The sequence below is a fragment of the Neoarius graeffei genome, chromosome 24 (genome assembly GCF_027579695.1).
Source record: "Neoarius graeffei isolate fNeoGra1 chromosome 24, fNeoGra1.pri, whole genome shotgun sequence".
Classification (NCBI taxonomy): domain Eukaryota; kingdom Metazoa; phylum Chordata; class Actinopteri; order Siluriformes; family Ariidae; genus Neoarius; species Neoarius graeffei.
Genome location: NC_083592.1, coordinates 26,957,075 through 26,973,820, shown reverse-complemented (window position 1 = coordinate 26,973,820; position 16,746 = coordinate 26,957,075). Strand labels below are relative to the sequence as shown.

The following is a 16,746-nucleotide window of genomic DNA, read 5'->3' as shown; positions in this document are numbered from 1 at the left end:
GGCCATGTTGGGTGGGTCTCGGGAATACTGCAACATTCCTAACGCTAACTACATCCACACCTCTCCCTTCACTCCTGGGTGCCTGTGTATCTATTTATACACCCCATCTCGCTTTCATGAAGTGCAAATGCTGTAAATGGTGCACTCAGTAAATGCAAACCAAGCAAGATTTGTAATTATGATGCCGCTCCGAAATTAAGACTTTCACTCTAACCTTAATATCAGCGCACAGGAAAGCGCAGGCTGTGAGATTCTCTAAAGTAACGCTAATGTTAGCACAGCCAGCTCATCTGCTCGTAATTTACATTCAGGTTTTTTTTTTTGTTTTTTTTTTTTACTCAAACCTTGTTTAAACAAAATGTTCTGCTGGATTTTTTTTTTTTTGCTTATGAGTGTCTGCCTCAATTTGAACGACAATTATCACAACACAGATACTTTTAATTGCAACCTTCAGCTGTTTTTATGTGTAATTAGTATTGCAGAAGATCCGATGCTGCATTCTCAGGTTTGCTTTTGGCAGGATGCTGTGTTGGCTTTCTGGCTACTGGAGTGAAACTAAAACAGATTGGGATTTGACAGCGGCTCCGCTGGAGTCAGCACATTATAGAACAGTAATATCTGGAGAGAAAGGCATTAGCTGTTTGCTCCCAACATCAAAGCTATGTGTTTTCCAGGGAAGTGTTTGTACAGTTTAATGAAATGTACTTCAAACAAATGCCATGCTAATAAGGCCTCCGAATTAGGCACAGAAACCGAGACATAGTTGTTTTATATAAATGTGTTTGATTAATAATGCCTGATTTCCTACTTTCCTAGTCGAGCAGTAGCAAAGCAAAGGGGAGTCCCATATACGATTCGTACATTGGGGGAGTGCCTGTCAGAGAGCGCACTTGTCCTGGGCCATCGGCATAGTGAGGTAGGGTGGCCAGTTCCTTTCCTCGCCGCCTTTAACTTCCCCAGTGTTTCCACCAGGTCCCCATTCACTGCTGGGTGGACAGGGAGCGAGCCCCAGATCCCTGTCGAGCCGTGGCTCAAACCAGGGACCGTTCGCTTAGCAGTCAAGCGCTCTAACCACTTGGCCACCTGCGCTCCTCGAGCAGTAGACAGATGTTTAAAAATACAGCTCAGTTAGGACACAAATGCTGCTTGTCTCTGTATAATTTTGGACAAAAAAGCACGACATCTTCAAGAGCAGTGTGCTACGGAAACATGTTCGAGGGTCGAGTGATTGGAAGTGTTGATTTTATTTCATATCAATTTCTTCTAGTGACTGAACCATGATGTTGGATTTCAGTGAGTAATGATGTGTGTGTGTGTGTGTGTGTGTTGAATCGGCAGCACCAGAGTCTGAGGTTATCAGACATCCACAGGAAAGCCCAGCTGTGGAGAGGAATTGTCAGCATCAGTTTAATCGAAGGTCGTAACCTCCAGCCAATGGACACTAACGGCTTGAGCGACCCATATGTCAAATTCAGAATGGGCCACCAGAAATACAAAAGCAAGGTATTTTTGGGCTGATAAATATTTCTGAATGTGTTGCAAAAGCTTTGCAATTATAGTTAAAATAATAATCAATAACATTATTTTGCTTTGTTGCAAAAGTTTGCACCCCTCATGATTTTTGAATGGAAAACCAAAATGTCTGGTTTACCTTACGGTTTTACAAACTTTTACACTCAGCTGTAGATCCCATTCTTGTAACTAAATACCCTTCCAGTCTAAATCATTTGAACACCTTGTGTTAACAGATATGAAGAAGAAAAAAAAAGAGCTAGAGTCAGTTATTGAGAAATAAACTCAGGACCATGAACTCCTCTGCTGACAAAATGTGCTAATAATAATATTGTATATAACTCTTCATTAACAGGCAAACAGGTTACAGCTGCAAACATCTCGAAATAACTAATTTAGGGGTTTCAGTGCAATGGGGGTAAATACTTATTTATCACATTTATGTTTTGAAATTGTTAAATAACTTTACAAGCTACTATATTGGGTTTTTTTATCCACTTCAGTTGTATGGGATAGTTTGTCATTTTTTTTGTGTTAAGAATGTAATTTTCACATACAATACCAGTCACACTTTCTAATTCAATGGTTTACTTTATTTTTATTAATTAAAAGACACTTCTTCGTGTCTTAAAGTAATGATGGATGTCGTTTCTCTTTACTTAGTAGTTCGGTTCTTGACATAATATGGATTACTACAGTTGTGGAATAGGGCTATTTACTGTATTATTATTATTATTATTATTATTTACTGTTTGATCTCAAGCGCATTAAGAAGGCAAGAAATTGCTCTAATTAACTTTTGACGAGACATACCTGTTAATTGGCAAGCATTCCAGGTGACTCCCTCATGAAGCTGGTTAAGATAATGCCAATAGTGTGTAAAGCATCATCAAGGGAAACGCTGGCTACTTTGAAGAATCTAAAACATATTTGGGGTTTTTTTTAAACACTTTTTTCATTTACCACATAATTCCATTGTCAAGGACCGAACAGCGAGGCAAGCGGACACAGGAGCTTTTGGTTCAAAAGGCAGGGTTTTATTTACCCAAAAATGTTGAAAAAGCTTACAAAGACTAAAATTAATAACAACTAGGCCTATAAAAGAGGTCAACAAAATATAACTTGACTTGAGACACAAACATCTAACATGACGTTAAATGAACAAAACTGACCTGGCACAATGAGACAAAAGGGAACATATACAGCCACATAACACAAAACGGGTAAACAAAAAAAAAAAACACTGAATACAAACAGATACAAAGCAAAACTAACTAAAGCCAAAATCCCCCTCGGGCACATGGTGAGACGTGGTACGGCCTAATAAGCAGGTGCCAAGATTTAGGTCTCCTCAGCCCTCAGCCACACCCTTTGCCCAACCAGGAAGGGACCGCCCCCAACGCTCAAGGTACCTCAAAGAAAACTCAAACAAAGAAACACATGAGTAGTGATAAAATGCCTTGCAAAAGTATTCATCCCCCTTGGTGTTTGTCCTATTTTGTTGCATTACAAGCTGGAATTAAAATGGATTTTTGGAAGGTTAGCACCATTTGATTTACACAACATACCTACCACTTTAAAGGTGCAAATTGTTGTTTTATTGTGACACAAACAATAATTAAGACAAAAAAAAAATCTGGAGTGTGCATAAGTATTCACCCCCTTTCAAATGAAACCCCTAAATAAGAGCTGCTCCAACCAATTCACTTCATAAGTCACATAATTAGTTGATTAAGATCCACCTGTGTGCAATCAAAGTGTCACACGATCTGTCACATGGTGTCTGTATAAATCAACCTGTTCTGGAAGGACCCTGACTCTGCAACACTAGTAAGCAAGCAACATGAAAACCAAGGAGCCTCCAAACAGGTCAGAGACAAAATTGTGGAGAAGTATAGATCAGGGTTGGGTTATAAACAATATCCCACGGAGCACCATTAAATCCATTATAGCAAAACGGAAAGAATATGGCACCACTACAAACCTGACAAGAGAAGGCCACCCACCAAAACTGACAGACCAGGCAAGGAGGGCATTAATCAGAGATGCAACAAAGACACCAACGATAATGCTGAGGGAGCTGCAAAGATCTACAGTGGAGATGGGAGTATCTGTCCATAGGACCACTTTAAGCCATACACTCCACAGAGTGGGGCTTTATGGAAGAGTGGCCAGAAATAAGTCATTGCTTAAAAAAAAATCATGTTTGGAGTTTGTCCAACAGTATGTGGTAGACTCCCCAAACACATGGAAGAAGATTCTCTGGTCAAATGAGACAAAAATTGACCTTTTTGGCCATCATGGGAAACGCCATGTGTGGCGCAAACCCAACACCCTGAGAACACCATTCCTACAGTGAGGCATGGTGGTGGCAGCATCATGCTGTGGGGATGTTTTTCGTCTGCAAGGACAGGAAAGCTGGTCAGGACTGAAGGAAAGATGGATGGCACTAAATACAGGACAATTCTGGAGGAAAACCTGTTTGAGTCGGCCAGAGGTTTGAGACTGGGACAAAGGTTCATGGTCTAGCAGGACAATGACCCTAAACATACAGCTAAAGCTACACTGGAGTGGTTTAAAGGGAAACATTTAAATGTCTTGGAATGGTCTAATCAAAGCCCAGACCTCAATCCAACTGAGAATCTGTGGCATAACTTGAAGATTGCTGTACACCAACGCAACCCATCTAACTTGAAGGAGTTGGAGCAGTTTTGCCTTGAGGAATCGGCAAAAATCCCAGTGGCTAGATGTGCTAAGCTGATAGAGACATACCCCAAGAGACTTGCAGCTGTAATTGTAGCAAAAGGTGTCTCTACAAAGTATTGACTTGGGGGGTGAATACCTATGCACACTCCAGATTTCTGTTTTTTTTCATCTTAATTATTGTTTGTGTCACAATAAAACAACAATTTGCACCTTTAAAGTGGTCGGCATGTTGTGTAAATCAAATGGTGCTAACCCCCCAAAAATCCATTTTAATTCCAGCTTGTAATGCAACAAAACAGGACAAACACCAAGGGGGATGAATACTTTTGCAAGGCACTGTAGCTTTCACAACCGTTCAGCATTAAAATGTGTGCATACCATACAAAACAATGTAAGGTTAAGGCAAATAAACTGTAAATGAAACTGTGCTGTCAGTTATTTGAGTATGATCGTATCGATGACTGTACATGATAAACTATGCAGCAAACTAATAAGGTGCAAAGGTAGAATGTGGGATGATATTACCCTTTGTGGCTGTGGCAATCACGTCCATATATGTTTCGTATGTTATTTCATAGTTATGATGTTTTCAGTATCGTTCTGCAATGTAGAATATAGCCATAATACAGAAAAACCTATGAATGAGTAGAGTAGGGGTGTACAAACTTTTGACTGTTACTGTAAATGTAAAAAAAAGTGCCAAGTTGCTGATGTTTCTTGGCCACTAAACTGATTTTTTGATCAGGTATTGTGTATGCGTTACCCAAAATGAGTTTGACATCCCTGCTCTAAAATTATTAAATCTAAGGAAGAAGTGTGTATCAGTGAACTAAGAAATGTTTGTAACTCTTTATGTTCATCTCATCTTATTATCTCTAGCCGCTTTATCCTGTTCTACAGGGTCGCAGGCAAGCTGGAGCCTATCCCAGCTGACTACGGGCGAAAGGCGGGGTACACCCTGGACAAGTCGCCAGGTCATCACAGGGCTGACACATAGACACAGACAACCATTCACACTCACATTCACACCTACGCTCAATTTAGAGTCTCCAGTTAACCTAACCTGCATGTCTTTGGACTGTGGGGGAAACCGGAGCACCCGGAGGAAACCCACGCGGACACGGGGAGAACATGCAAACTCCACACAGAAAGGCCCTCGCAGGCCACGGGGCTCGAACCCAGGACCTTCTTGCTGTGAGGCGACAGCGCTAACCATTACACCACCGTGCCGCCACTCTTTATGTTATTGGGGGAAAAAAAGTCGAGATCTATCTAGAATAGGCCGATTTGGATCAGACTAATTTGGCACTTACTGTATAACACATGATGTATACTGTATTTGTCTCACAGTTGATACAAACGCTGTTTGATATTAATTGTGATGAATACAGTCTTAGAGTAACTTTTAATACTTACAGTGCTGAGCGTAAATGAGTACACCCCCTTTGAAAAGTAACATTTTAAACAATATCTCAATGAACACAAGCAATTTCCAAAATGTTGACAAGACAAAGTTTAATATAACATCTGTTTAACTTATAACGTGAAAGTAAGGTTAATAATATAACTTAGATTACACATTTTTCAGTTTTACTCAAATTAGGGTGGTGCAAAAATGAGTACACTAGTACTTTGTATGGCCTCCATGATTTTTAATGACAGCACCAAGTCTTCTAGGCATGGAATGAACAAGTTGGCGACATTTTGCAATATCAATCTTTTTCCATTCTTCAACAATGACCTCTTTTAGTGACTGGATGCTGGATGGAGAGTGATGCTCAGCTTGTCTCTTCAGAATTCCCCATAGGTGTTCGATTGGGTTCAGATCAGGAGACATACTTGGCCACTGAATCACTTTCACCCTGTTCTTCTTCAGAAATCCAACAGTGGCCTTACATGTGTGTTTAGTCATGTTGGAAAAGTGCACGACGACCAAGGGCACGGAGTGATGGTAGCATCTTCTCTTTCAGTACAGAGCAATACGTCTGTGAATTCACGATGCCATCAATGAAATGCAGCTCCCCGACACCAGCAGCACTCATACAGCCCCACATAAGGACACTGCCACCACCATGTTTCACTGTAGGCACCAGGCATTTTCCTTTGTATTCCTCACCTTTGCGACGCCATACAGTTTTGGAGCCATCAGTTCCAAAAACATTTATCTTGGTCTCATCACTCCAGAGTATCGAGTCCCAGTAGTCTTCATCTTTGTCAGCATGGGCCCTGGCAAACTCTAGGCGGGCTTTTTTTTGCCTGGGCTTTAGGAGAGGCTTCTTTCGTGGACGGCATCCCTGCATGCCATTCCTCTGCAGAATACGCCGTATTGTGTCATGGGAAATAGTCACCTCAGTTTGGCTTTCTACTTCTTTAGATAACTGCAGTGAACTTGCATGCCGATTTTCTTCAACCCTTCTCATCAGAAGACGCTCCTGTCGAGGTGTTAACTTCCGTGGACGACCTGGACGTCTCTGTGAGATGGTTGCAGTTCCATCTTTCTTACATTTTTGTACCACTTTTGCGACAGTATTCTGACTGATAAGTAAAGCTTTGCTGATCTTCTTGTAGCCTTCACCTTTGTGGTGGAAAGAAATTATTTTCTTTGGGGAATTCTGAAGAGACAAGTTGAGCATCACTCTCCATCCAGCATCCAGTCACTAAAAGAGGTCATTGTTGAAGAATGGAAAAAGATTGATGTTGCAAAATGTCGCCAACTTGTTCATTCCATGCCTAGAAGACTTGGTGCTGTCATTAAAAATCATGGAGGCCATACAAAGTACTAGATGTAGTAGTTTTTGTTGTGGGGTGTACTCATTTTTGCACCACCCTAATTTGAGTAAAACTAAAAAATGTGTAATCTAAGTTATATTATTAACCTTACTTTCATGTTATAAGTTAAACAGATGTTATATTAAACTTTGTCTTGTCAACATTTTGGAAATTGTTTGTGTTCATTGAGATATTGTTTAAAATGTTACTTTTCAAAGGGGGTGTACTCATTTACGCTCAGCACTGTATTCTAGTAATATTTAGTGTTAACAGTCTTTTAGTATAAATATACAGGTGATTATAGGAAATCTCACGCGCTGATTGGTTGAGAAATTCGGGCTATTTCTCGATAATCGCCTCGAGTGACTCGGCAAAATGGTTGCCAATATGGTGAGGAAGAATTACAAATTATAAAAGAAAATGCTGTTCCTAAAATCACTAAAGATGCTACGAAGTTTGGTCTAAAACTCTTCAAAGGTAAGAAGGAACTGTGATTTATTTTATCGATTTCAAAACATAGATAAGTGACACAAGTCTGCGCGCGTTACATTTGCATGCCACTTTTGAAGTTTGAAATAAATGATTTTTTAATACAATTAAAAAAAATTAAATAACCACCTGCAAATTTATAGTAAAAACAATTATAACCGAGACGAAGTTGAGGTTATTATTCACTGAGCCTGAGGCGAATAATTGTTAAATAGTCATATTTAATAAAGCACTCCTTTAGACCTGATTTAAATCGAAGAGTGAATCCTGAATAAGTCCTTAAATGTTAAGATTTGATTAATAGGTATTTTATTTTACACTTCATTTTCTAACTGTAATATAACAGTTAAAGATAACTGTAGTATAATGTAAAGAAAAACAATCATCGTTTTCAAAAGTTATTGCTTTCAGGTTAGTCTTATCAAAGTTAATGAATGAAATGAATCTCATCTCATTATCTCTAGCCGCTTTATCCTTCTACAGGGTCGCAGGCAAGCTGGAGCCTATCCCAGCTGACTACGGGCGAAAGGCGGGGTACACCCTGGACAAGTCGCCAGGTCATCACAGGGCTGACACATAGACACAGACAACCATTCACACTCACATTCACACCTACGGTCAATTTAGAGTCACCAGTTAACCTAACCTGCATGTCTTTGGACTGTGGGGGAAACCGGAGCACCCGGAGGAAACCCACGCGGACACGGGGAGAACATGCAAACTCCACACAGAAAGGCCCTCACCGGCCACGGGGCTCGAACCCGGTCCTTCTTGCTGTGAGGCGACAGCGCTAACCACTACACCACCGTGCCACCCGAATGAAATGAATGAATAACAAAATAATAAGCCGCGATTTTAAGGACTAAAAACAGTGTAAACAGTGATTTAGCTAAGTTGATCAATGTTGCAGTCAGTTATCTGTAATTGATTGAGAAATTCACAAATCACGCTCACGATTAAAATACGATTAATTGCGCAGATGCTCAGTCAGTTTCAAATAACGAAGGCGTCGTTAAGATTTTATATTGCTGTTATAGGAGTTTGTGTAAACCAGCTTCATAATTAAATGCTGCTCTTTAATATTAACACTCCGAAAAGGACTCTCTGTGCTCACACACAAATTCACACATCTTCTTTTTTCTTTTCTTTTAAAGACAATACACAAGACGTTGAACCCTCAGTGGAGAGAACAGTTTGATTTCCATTTGTATGAGGAGGGAGGTGGCTTTATAGACATCACTGTGTGGGACAGAGACGCCGGCAAGAGAGACGACTTCATGGGCAGGTGGGTCATGTGCTCATCTCTTACACAACAGTTTTATTATCAACCCAATACCATACACAGACCAGGTGGTGAGGAACATTCAGCAGTGATTCAGATTGCAGTCATCCATGAAACCAAGTTGTGTAGTCACTACCGTATCAGTATCGAGCAAAATCACATTCTCATCTCATTATCTCTAGCCGCTTTATCCTGTTCTACAGGGTCGCAGGCAAGCTGGAGCCTATCCCAGCTGACTACGGGCGAAAGGCGGGGTACACCCTGGGCAAGTCGCCAGGTCATCACAGGGCTGACACATAGACAACCATTCACACTCACATTCACACCTACGGTCAATTTAGAGTCACCAGTTAACCTAACCTGCATGTCTTTGGACTGTGGGGGAAACCGGAGCACCCGGAGGAAACCCACGCGGACACTGGGAGAACATGCAAACTCCGCACAGAAAGGCCCTCGCCGGCCACGGGGCTCGAACCCAGACCTTCTTGCTGTGAGGCGACAGCGCTAACCACTACACCACCGTGCTGCCCAAAATCACATTCTGTGACCATTAAATACAAACAGATGTTCCGGGGTTTTTTTTTCAACCACTACCAAGAGGTTATGTTTTTCATATGGTTTGTTTGTCTGTTTGCTCGTTTGTTTGTTTGTATGTATGACTGTAAGCAGGATTGCGCAAAACCTACAGTACCAACTTGATTTCCATTCAATACAAACCCAAATCAGAAAACGTGTTGAAATTGAAATTAAAACTAATGATTTATAAATAATCTTTGACCCGTGTTACACTCAAAACAATACATCAGCACATTATTTGATGTTTTGCCTCCTTTAACCCATTCCTTCTCACAACACTTAAAAGATGTTTAGGGACTGAAGACACCAAGTGATGAAGTGTTTCGGGTGTTATTTTCTCCTGTTCTTCTTGCAAAAAAGTCTTAACGTATGCAACAGTACAGGGTCGTCGTTGTCATATTTCTCGTTTCAAAATTCTCCACACATTCCCTGTTGGGGACAGAAGGGACAGGCACCCTCTTCCTCCACAGCCATGCCTTTGTAACGTGAGCAGAATGTGGTTTTGCATTGTCTTGTTGAAATCTCCCTGGAAAAGATGTCGGCTTGAAGGCAGCGCATGTTGCTCCAAAATCTCAGTATACTTTTCTGCATTAATGCTCCATCACAGAAGTGTAAGTTACCTTTGCCAAGGGCACTGACACAACCCCGTACCAGGACACACCCTGGCTTTTGGACTTCTTACTGGTAACAGTCTGGATGGTCCTTTTTCTCATTGCTCCAGAGCACACAACGTCCATTTCTTACAAAAAACAGACCTGGAATACTGATTTGTCTGACCACAAAAATCCATCCCAGATGCCTCTGAGCCCAGAGAAGTCGACGGCGCTTCTGGACACAGTTAACACAAGGCGTCCTTGTTGTACAGTAAAGTTGTAACTGGCATTTGTGAATGCAACTCCGTATTGTAGAGCTTGGTAAAGGTTTGTCAGAGTAATCCCGAGTCCTTGTGGTTATATCAACGATAGATGAATGATGGTCCTTGATGCAGTGCCTTCTGAAGGATCAGAGAGCACAGGTGTTCAGCTTAGGCTTGAGCCCTTGCCCTTTACACACCGAAATTCCTCCAGATTCCTTGAATCGTTTAATGATATTATGCACCAGAGAGGATGAAATATCCGAATCCCTTCCTATCTTTCTTTGAGGAACACTGTTTTCTCATCTCATCTCATTATCTCTAGTCGCTTTATCCTGTTCTACAGGGTCTCAGGCAAGCTGGAGCCTATCCCAGCTGATTACGGGCGAAAGGCGGGGTACACCCTGGACAAGTCGCCAGGTCATCACAGGGCTGACACATAGACACAGACAACCATTCACACTCACATTCACACCTACGGTCAATTTATGGCCCTTTTCCACTACCCTTTTTCAGCTCACTTCAGCTCGCTTCAGCTCACTTCAGCCCGACACGGCTCGCGTTTCGACTACCAAAAACCAGCACGACTCAGCTCGCTTCAGCCCTGCTTAGCCCCTAAAACTCGCACCGTTTTGGAGTGGGACTGAAGCGAGCCAAGCCGTGCCGAGTGAGGCTGGGGGCGTGAGCAGACACTCCCCTGTGCACTGATTGGTGAGGAGGCGTGTCCTCACATGCCCACACACGCCCCGCGAGCGCGCTGGGATCTGTAAACACCGCAAACCCGGAAGGAGAAGAATTACGAGAATTATGAAGCCTTATGCGCCTCGCCTCATCTATACGCTCTTGCCAGTATCTGTTGGCGTTGTCGGTGACAACAAGCCACAGCACCAAGACCAGCAACACTAACGACTCCATGTCCTCCATGTTTATTGTTTACTATTCGGGTGGTGAGACTACCGCTTAAAAGCTCACTGAATCAGTGACATACAGAGCATCGTGGACGAGTTCGCGGAGCGCAAGGCTCGTCGTATGCCCTTCAAATAATGCGCGCAGTAGGCTATTGATGTTTTATTATGAGCCATGTACAGTATGTCACCTAATGTTTTTTTTGTTTCTGAGTTACATGTTCGTTTGAAGGACTTAATGTACAAAATAACATAGTTGCACCCCGTAGTGTTGAAATTGGTAAACACAGTGCATTCAGTGAGGTTTGCACCGCCCTCCTTTTATTTCTGACTCTTCCTGTCACCGTTGCAACCTCTGAGCGCTCATTCGTATGCCCTTCAAATAATGTGCGCAGTATAGGCTATTGATGTTTTATTATGAGCCATGTACAGTATCCTAATGTTTTTTGTTTCTGAGTTACATGTTCGTTTGAAGGACTTGATGTACTAAATAACATAGTTGCACCCGGTAGTGTTGAAATTGGTAAACACCGCAGTTGCGGACATTTTGTAGCCTAAAATGATGTTATGATAAGCTTTAATAAAGGGCCCGGTCATTTGCCCCGCCCCCGGCCCGGCTCTGACTTGTTCCGCCACTGTCACTGATGTCACTGTTTGCGCTGCTTAACGACATCACGTGACGTCCACCCGCTTTCGCTAACTCCACCCAATGTGTCCACCCACTTCCAGCCAGCACGGTTCAGCGCGGTTGTAGTCGAAATGCAACTCCAACAGCCCCGCTCAGCTCGACTCAGCTCGACTCGGCACGGCACGGCTCAGCCGCGTTTGTAGTAGAAAAGCGGCATTAGAGTCACCAGTTAACCTAACCTTTTTGATTAATAGGTATTTGATTAATTTGATTAATAGGTATTTTATTTTACACTTCATTTTCTAACTGTAATATAACAGTTAAAGATAACTGTAGTATAATGTAAAGAAAAACAATCATCGTTTTCAAAAGTTATTGCTTTCAGGTTAGTCTTATCATTAATATCGTTAATGAATGAAATGAATAACAAAATAATAAGCCGCGATTTTAAGGACTAAAAACAGTGTAAACAGTGATTTAGCTAAGTTGATCAATGTTGCAGTCAGTTATCTGTAATTAATTGAGAAATTCACAAATCACGCTCAAAATACGATTAATTGCGCAGTCTTTGGACTGTGGGGGAAACCGGAGGAAACCCACGCGGACAACATGCAAACTCCGCACAGAAAGGCCCTCGCCGGCCACGGGGCTCGAACCCAGACCTTCTTGCTGTGAGGCGACAGCGCTAACCACTACACCACCGTGCCGCCACACTGTTTTCTAACATTTCAATAATTTTCTCATGCATTTGTTGTGACAGTATCCAGGCCTTTCCTGGATACTGATTTTGTATCAAATTGTGATTACAATCACCTGTTTACATCAAATCACATCATTATTTAATTGTTTTACCTCATCACTAGCCATAAATAGCCCCCATGCCAACTTCTTTTGGAATGTGGTGCAGGCCTGAAACCAAGGAATGGATATATTTTAACAAATGAATTGAAGTTGACCAGACAAAACATGAAATATCTTGGGTTCATACTGTCTGCAATGAAATACAAGTCAAAGCAAATTTACAAATCACTGCTTTTTTTTTTTTTAATTTGCATTTTCCATACTGTTCCATCATTTTCTGATTTGGGGTTGTTTGATGACTCCATATCACAATCCACATTCACAGGTACCAGTGTACTCTGGGATGCACATGTACGCATATAATTCTAATAATTTTGGAAATATATCCCAACAAATAAAGTGGTTGTGGTTGCAGATTTTCATATCATACAAGAGTTGACTATAGTCCTTGGCGGAGGTCTGTGCTCTCCGAGTGCATTTCTAGTTTTGAATTAGCGTTTAAACAGTTTCTTTATCCTTTATATTTTACATACTGTTCATATTCTGAGGGTGGAGATTTTCAAGTGGAAATTCTACTTTCTTTCCGGATTTGAGGAAAATTAATTTTTTGAAGTCCTCATGATTGATTGGCAGAAGGTTATCGTTCTCTGTTTTCTGGAGTCCACACGCTTTCTGGCTACTTAAAAATAAGGCCTTAATGGTGTCTTATCATATTCATGCCAAAACGTGATTCTTTAGAGATTTTACTGGTTCGACTTCAGAGAACGCATCAAAATTTATAGATTTTATAGAGCATCCATTTGGGACGGGAGACGCATTTTGTTGCAGATAAACCTGTCAGAGCAGCTGTAAAATGTGATACAGGGATGACGGTGCATGAGGAGGGATTAGTACATTTACTTGCAGACATTTTTGGAAACAATAAAATGCAGAATTATGAATGCTATTTTCATTAACTGCATTAAAGCATCCATCCATTATCCGTAACCGCTTGTCCTGTACAGGGTCACAGGCAAGCTGGAGCCTATCCCAGCTGACTATGGGCGAGAGGCGGGGTACACCCTGGACAAGTCGCCAGGTCATCACAGGGCTGACACATAGACACAGACAACCATTCACACTCACATTCACACCTACGGTCAATTTAGAGCCACCATTTAGCCTAACCTGCGTGTCTTTGGACTGTGGGGGAAACCCACACAGACATGGGGAGAACATGCAAACTCCACACAGAAAGGCCCACGTCAGCCACTGGACAAGAACCCAGAACCTTCTTGCTGTGAGGCGACAGTGCTAACCACTACACCACCCCTGCATTAAAGCAGATTTTTAAATTACAGGTTGATCTACTATAGAATATTAAAAGATAATTCAGTAAACAGTAAACTGATTGATTGTAGTGTTTGGCTGTTTTAAGACACAGTAATATGGTTCGAGACAAAATATCCCTCTAACTCCGACAATCCACAATTAAGTGTGAGAGACACGAGAGATAATGGCTAAGGGACGATAGGGAATGAGGTCACAGAATTTACTGAGGAGCTTGTCTTTTCCCTATGCTCCACCACGTGCACATTGCCATTCACAGACATGGCATGTCTAAATGGGTTCTCTTGCCACGCTCATAATTGGCTGCTCCCTCCTTCCTTAAATACTTATCTTCTCCAGTCCTCTCACTGGACTGTCTGGTCTGTTACTGATGTTCACATTAAGTCCTCGTGCAGCTAAGTTCGGCTTTCCATTACACACACTCTGACTTGCTAGGTCAGGTGCTTATGCAGGACGATGAGCTTGTCACTTCACTGGAGGAGATGAGAAAGAGAGAGCAAGATGTATGGGGAATGAAATTGTAACATGGTTTTCTCTTTCTTTCTCTCCAGGGCTTCCTGGAGGTCTTAAAAAGTCTTGATTTGACTGAGATTACATTTAACTCAGATTTTATTTAAGTTGTCTCAAAATAGCATTATCCATCCAGCCAGCCATCCAGCGATCCATCATCTGTAGCTGCTTATCCTGTGCAGGGTCGCAGGCAAGCTGGAGCCTATCCCAGCTGACTATGGGCGAAAGGCGGGGTACACCCTGGACAAGTCGCCAGATCATCGCAGGGCTGACACATAGACACAGACAACCATTCACACTCACATTCACACCTACGGTCAATTTAGAGTCACCAATTAGCCTAACCTGCATGTCCTTGGACTGTGGGGGAAACCGGAGCACCCGGAGGAAACCCACACGGACACGGGGAAAACATGTAAACTCCACATGGAAAGGCCCTCGCCGGCCACGGGGCTCGAACCCAGGACCAGTGCTAACCACTACACCATCATGCCGCCCCAAGTCCAACTTATGTCCTAATTTTAAGGACTTGTGACTTGACTTGGACTTGAGTACTGATGACTCGGACTTGGACTCGGACTCGTGCGTCAACTGCATTCAGACTCGTAAACTGGAGACGAGGACTCTGAGTTTTTCTTTTTGTTTTTTGTAACATGCCATAATAATTTGGCATAAGATATTTATATCTACATTAATTTTTATACTAATTTTGTGCAAGAGAGAGAATGTACATTCACCTGTTCATACGTCATGTTGAGGAACAAACTAACGTTAATGGCGCTAAAATGCCTGGAGAGACGCCCCTAGGATTGTCCGCTTTGCTTATACGGACTTCTCGTGCAGTGGGAAAAAATGCACTGCTGTGTTCCATATGTAGAAGAACTATCGAGGAGACGACGGGGCCAACCTTGAATGCGCACAATCTTCCTGATAGAAGACATCTATTTTTTGTGAATTTATTGGAGTATGTGCTATGGGACATACATCTTCACACTACTCAAAGCTGTCGATGTGTTTCTGAGAGTGTGCGTGTGTGACAGCTGTGTCATTTGTGTCTGAGTCGATTCGGATCAGTAGTGGAGTCGACTCAGATTCGACTTGAAATTTTCTTGAATGACTTGTGGACTGGGCGGCACGGTGGTGTAGTGGTTAGCGCTGTCACCTCACAATAAGAAGGTCCGGGTTCGAGCCCCGTGGCCGGCGAGGGCCTTTCTGTGTGGAGTTTGCATGTTCTCCCCGTGTCCACGTGGGTTTCCTCCGGGTGCTCCGGTTTCCCCCACAGTCCAAAGACATGCAGGTTAGGTTAACTGGTGACTCTAAATTGAGCGTAGGTGTGAATGTGAGTGTGAATGGTTGTCTGTGTCTATGTGTCAGCCCTGTGATGACCTGCCGACTTGTCCAGGGTGTACCCCGCCTTTCCCCCGTAGTCAGCTGGGATAGGCTCCAGCTTGCCTGCAACCCTGTAGAACAGGATAAAGCGGCTAGAGATAATGAGATGAGATGAGATGAGATGAGACTTGTGTACTTGAAACTAGACTCGGATTCAAGGTTTAGTGACTCGACTACCACACTGCTCCTGGTTCTTTACTATTAAATTTTAGTTTCACCTGCGTTTTTAATTCAGCAGCTTTTATTGTGCAAGCACTGAATCGAAAAGTACTGTTTTAAGCAACACTGTGTAGCATTTACGCTGTTTACATTCTGGTTATTATAAGAGAACGTGCTGTGAACATTCTGTAAGAAGACGTTCTCTATACTAGTGCATCTCAAAAAATTAGAATATTGTGAAAAAGTTCAATATTTTCCATCAGTTATTTAAGAAAGTGAAAATGTTATATATTATAGACTCATTACACATAAACGAAAATGTTTCAAGCATTTTTCTATTTTAATTTTAATCAGTATGGCATACAGTACAAAAACATTAAAAAAAATCTCGAAATATTAGAATATTTCATTTTGAGTTTGAGTAAAACAGTATGAACACAGTGTATCTCTTGGTCTAGTTCAGTACACACAACCACAATCATGGGGAAGACTGCTGACTTGACTGTTGTCCAGAAGACGATCACTGATGCCCTCCACAAGGAGGGTAAGCCACAAAAGGTCATTGCTGAAAAGGGTGGTTGGAAAAGGTGCACAAGCAACAGGGATAGCCGCAGTCTTGAGAGGATGGTCAAGAAAAGTTGATTCAAGAAAATGGGAGAGCTTCACAAGGAGTGGACTGAGGCTGGTGTCAGTGTATCAAGACCCATCACGAACAGACATCTTCAAGAAAGGGGATACAACTTTGGCATTCCTAATATCAAGCTCCTCCTGAGCCAGAGACAACGTCAGAAGCGTCTTATCTGGGCTAAGGAGAGAAAGAAATGGACTGTTGCTCAGT

General features: G+C 42.2%; 1 protein-coding gene across 4 annotated transcripts in view; it reads left to right on the top strand.

The window, feature by feature from the left end:
• mctp1a (multiple C2 domains, transmembrane 1a) overlaps nucleotides 1-16,746 on the top strand; it is a 393,574-nt gene that overhangs the window by 281,341 nt on the left and 95,487 nt on the right. For all 4 annotated transcript variants that reach the window (XM_060906951.1, XM_060906950.1, XM_060906953.1 and 1 more), the window contains 2 exons: nucleotides 1,339-1,503; nucleotides 8,631-8,761. In XM_060906951.1, coding sequence (XP_060762934.1) covers nucleotides 1,339-1,503; nucleotides 8,631-8,761 — 296 coding nt within the window. The remainder of the gene's footprint in view (nucleotides 1-1,338; nucleotides 1,504-8,630; nucleotides 8,762-16,746) is intronic.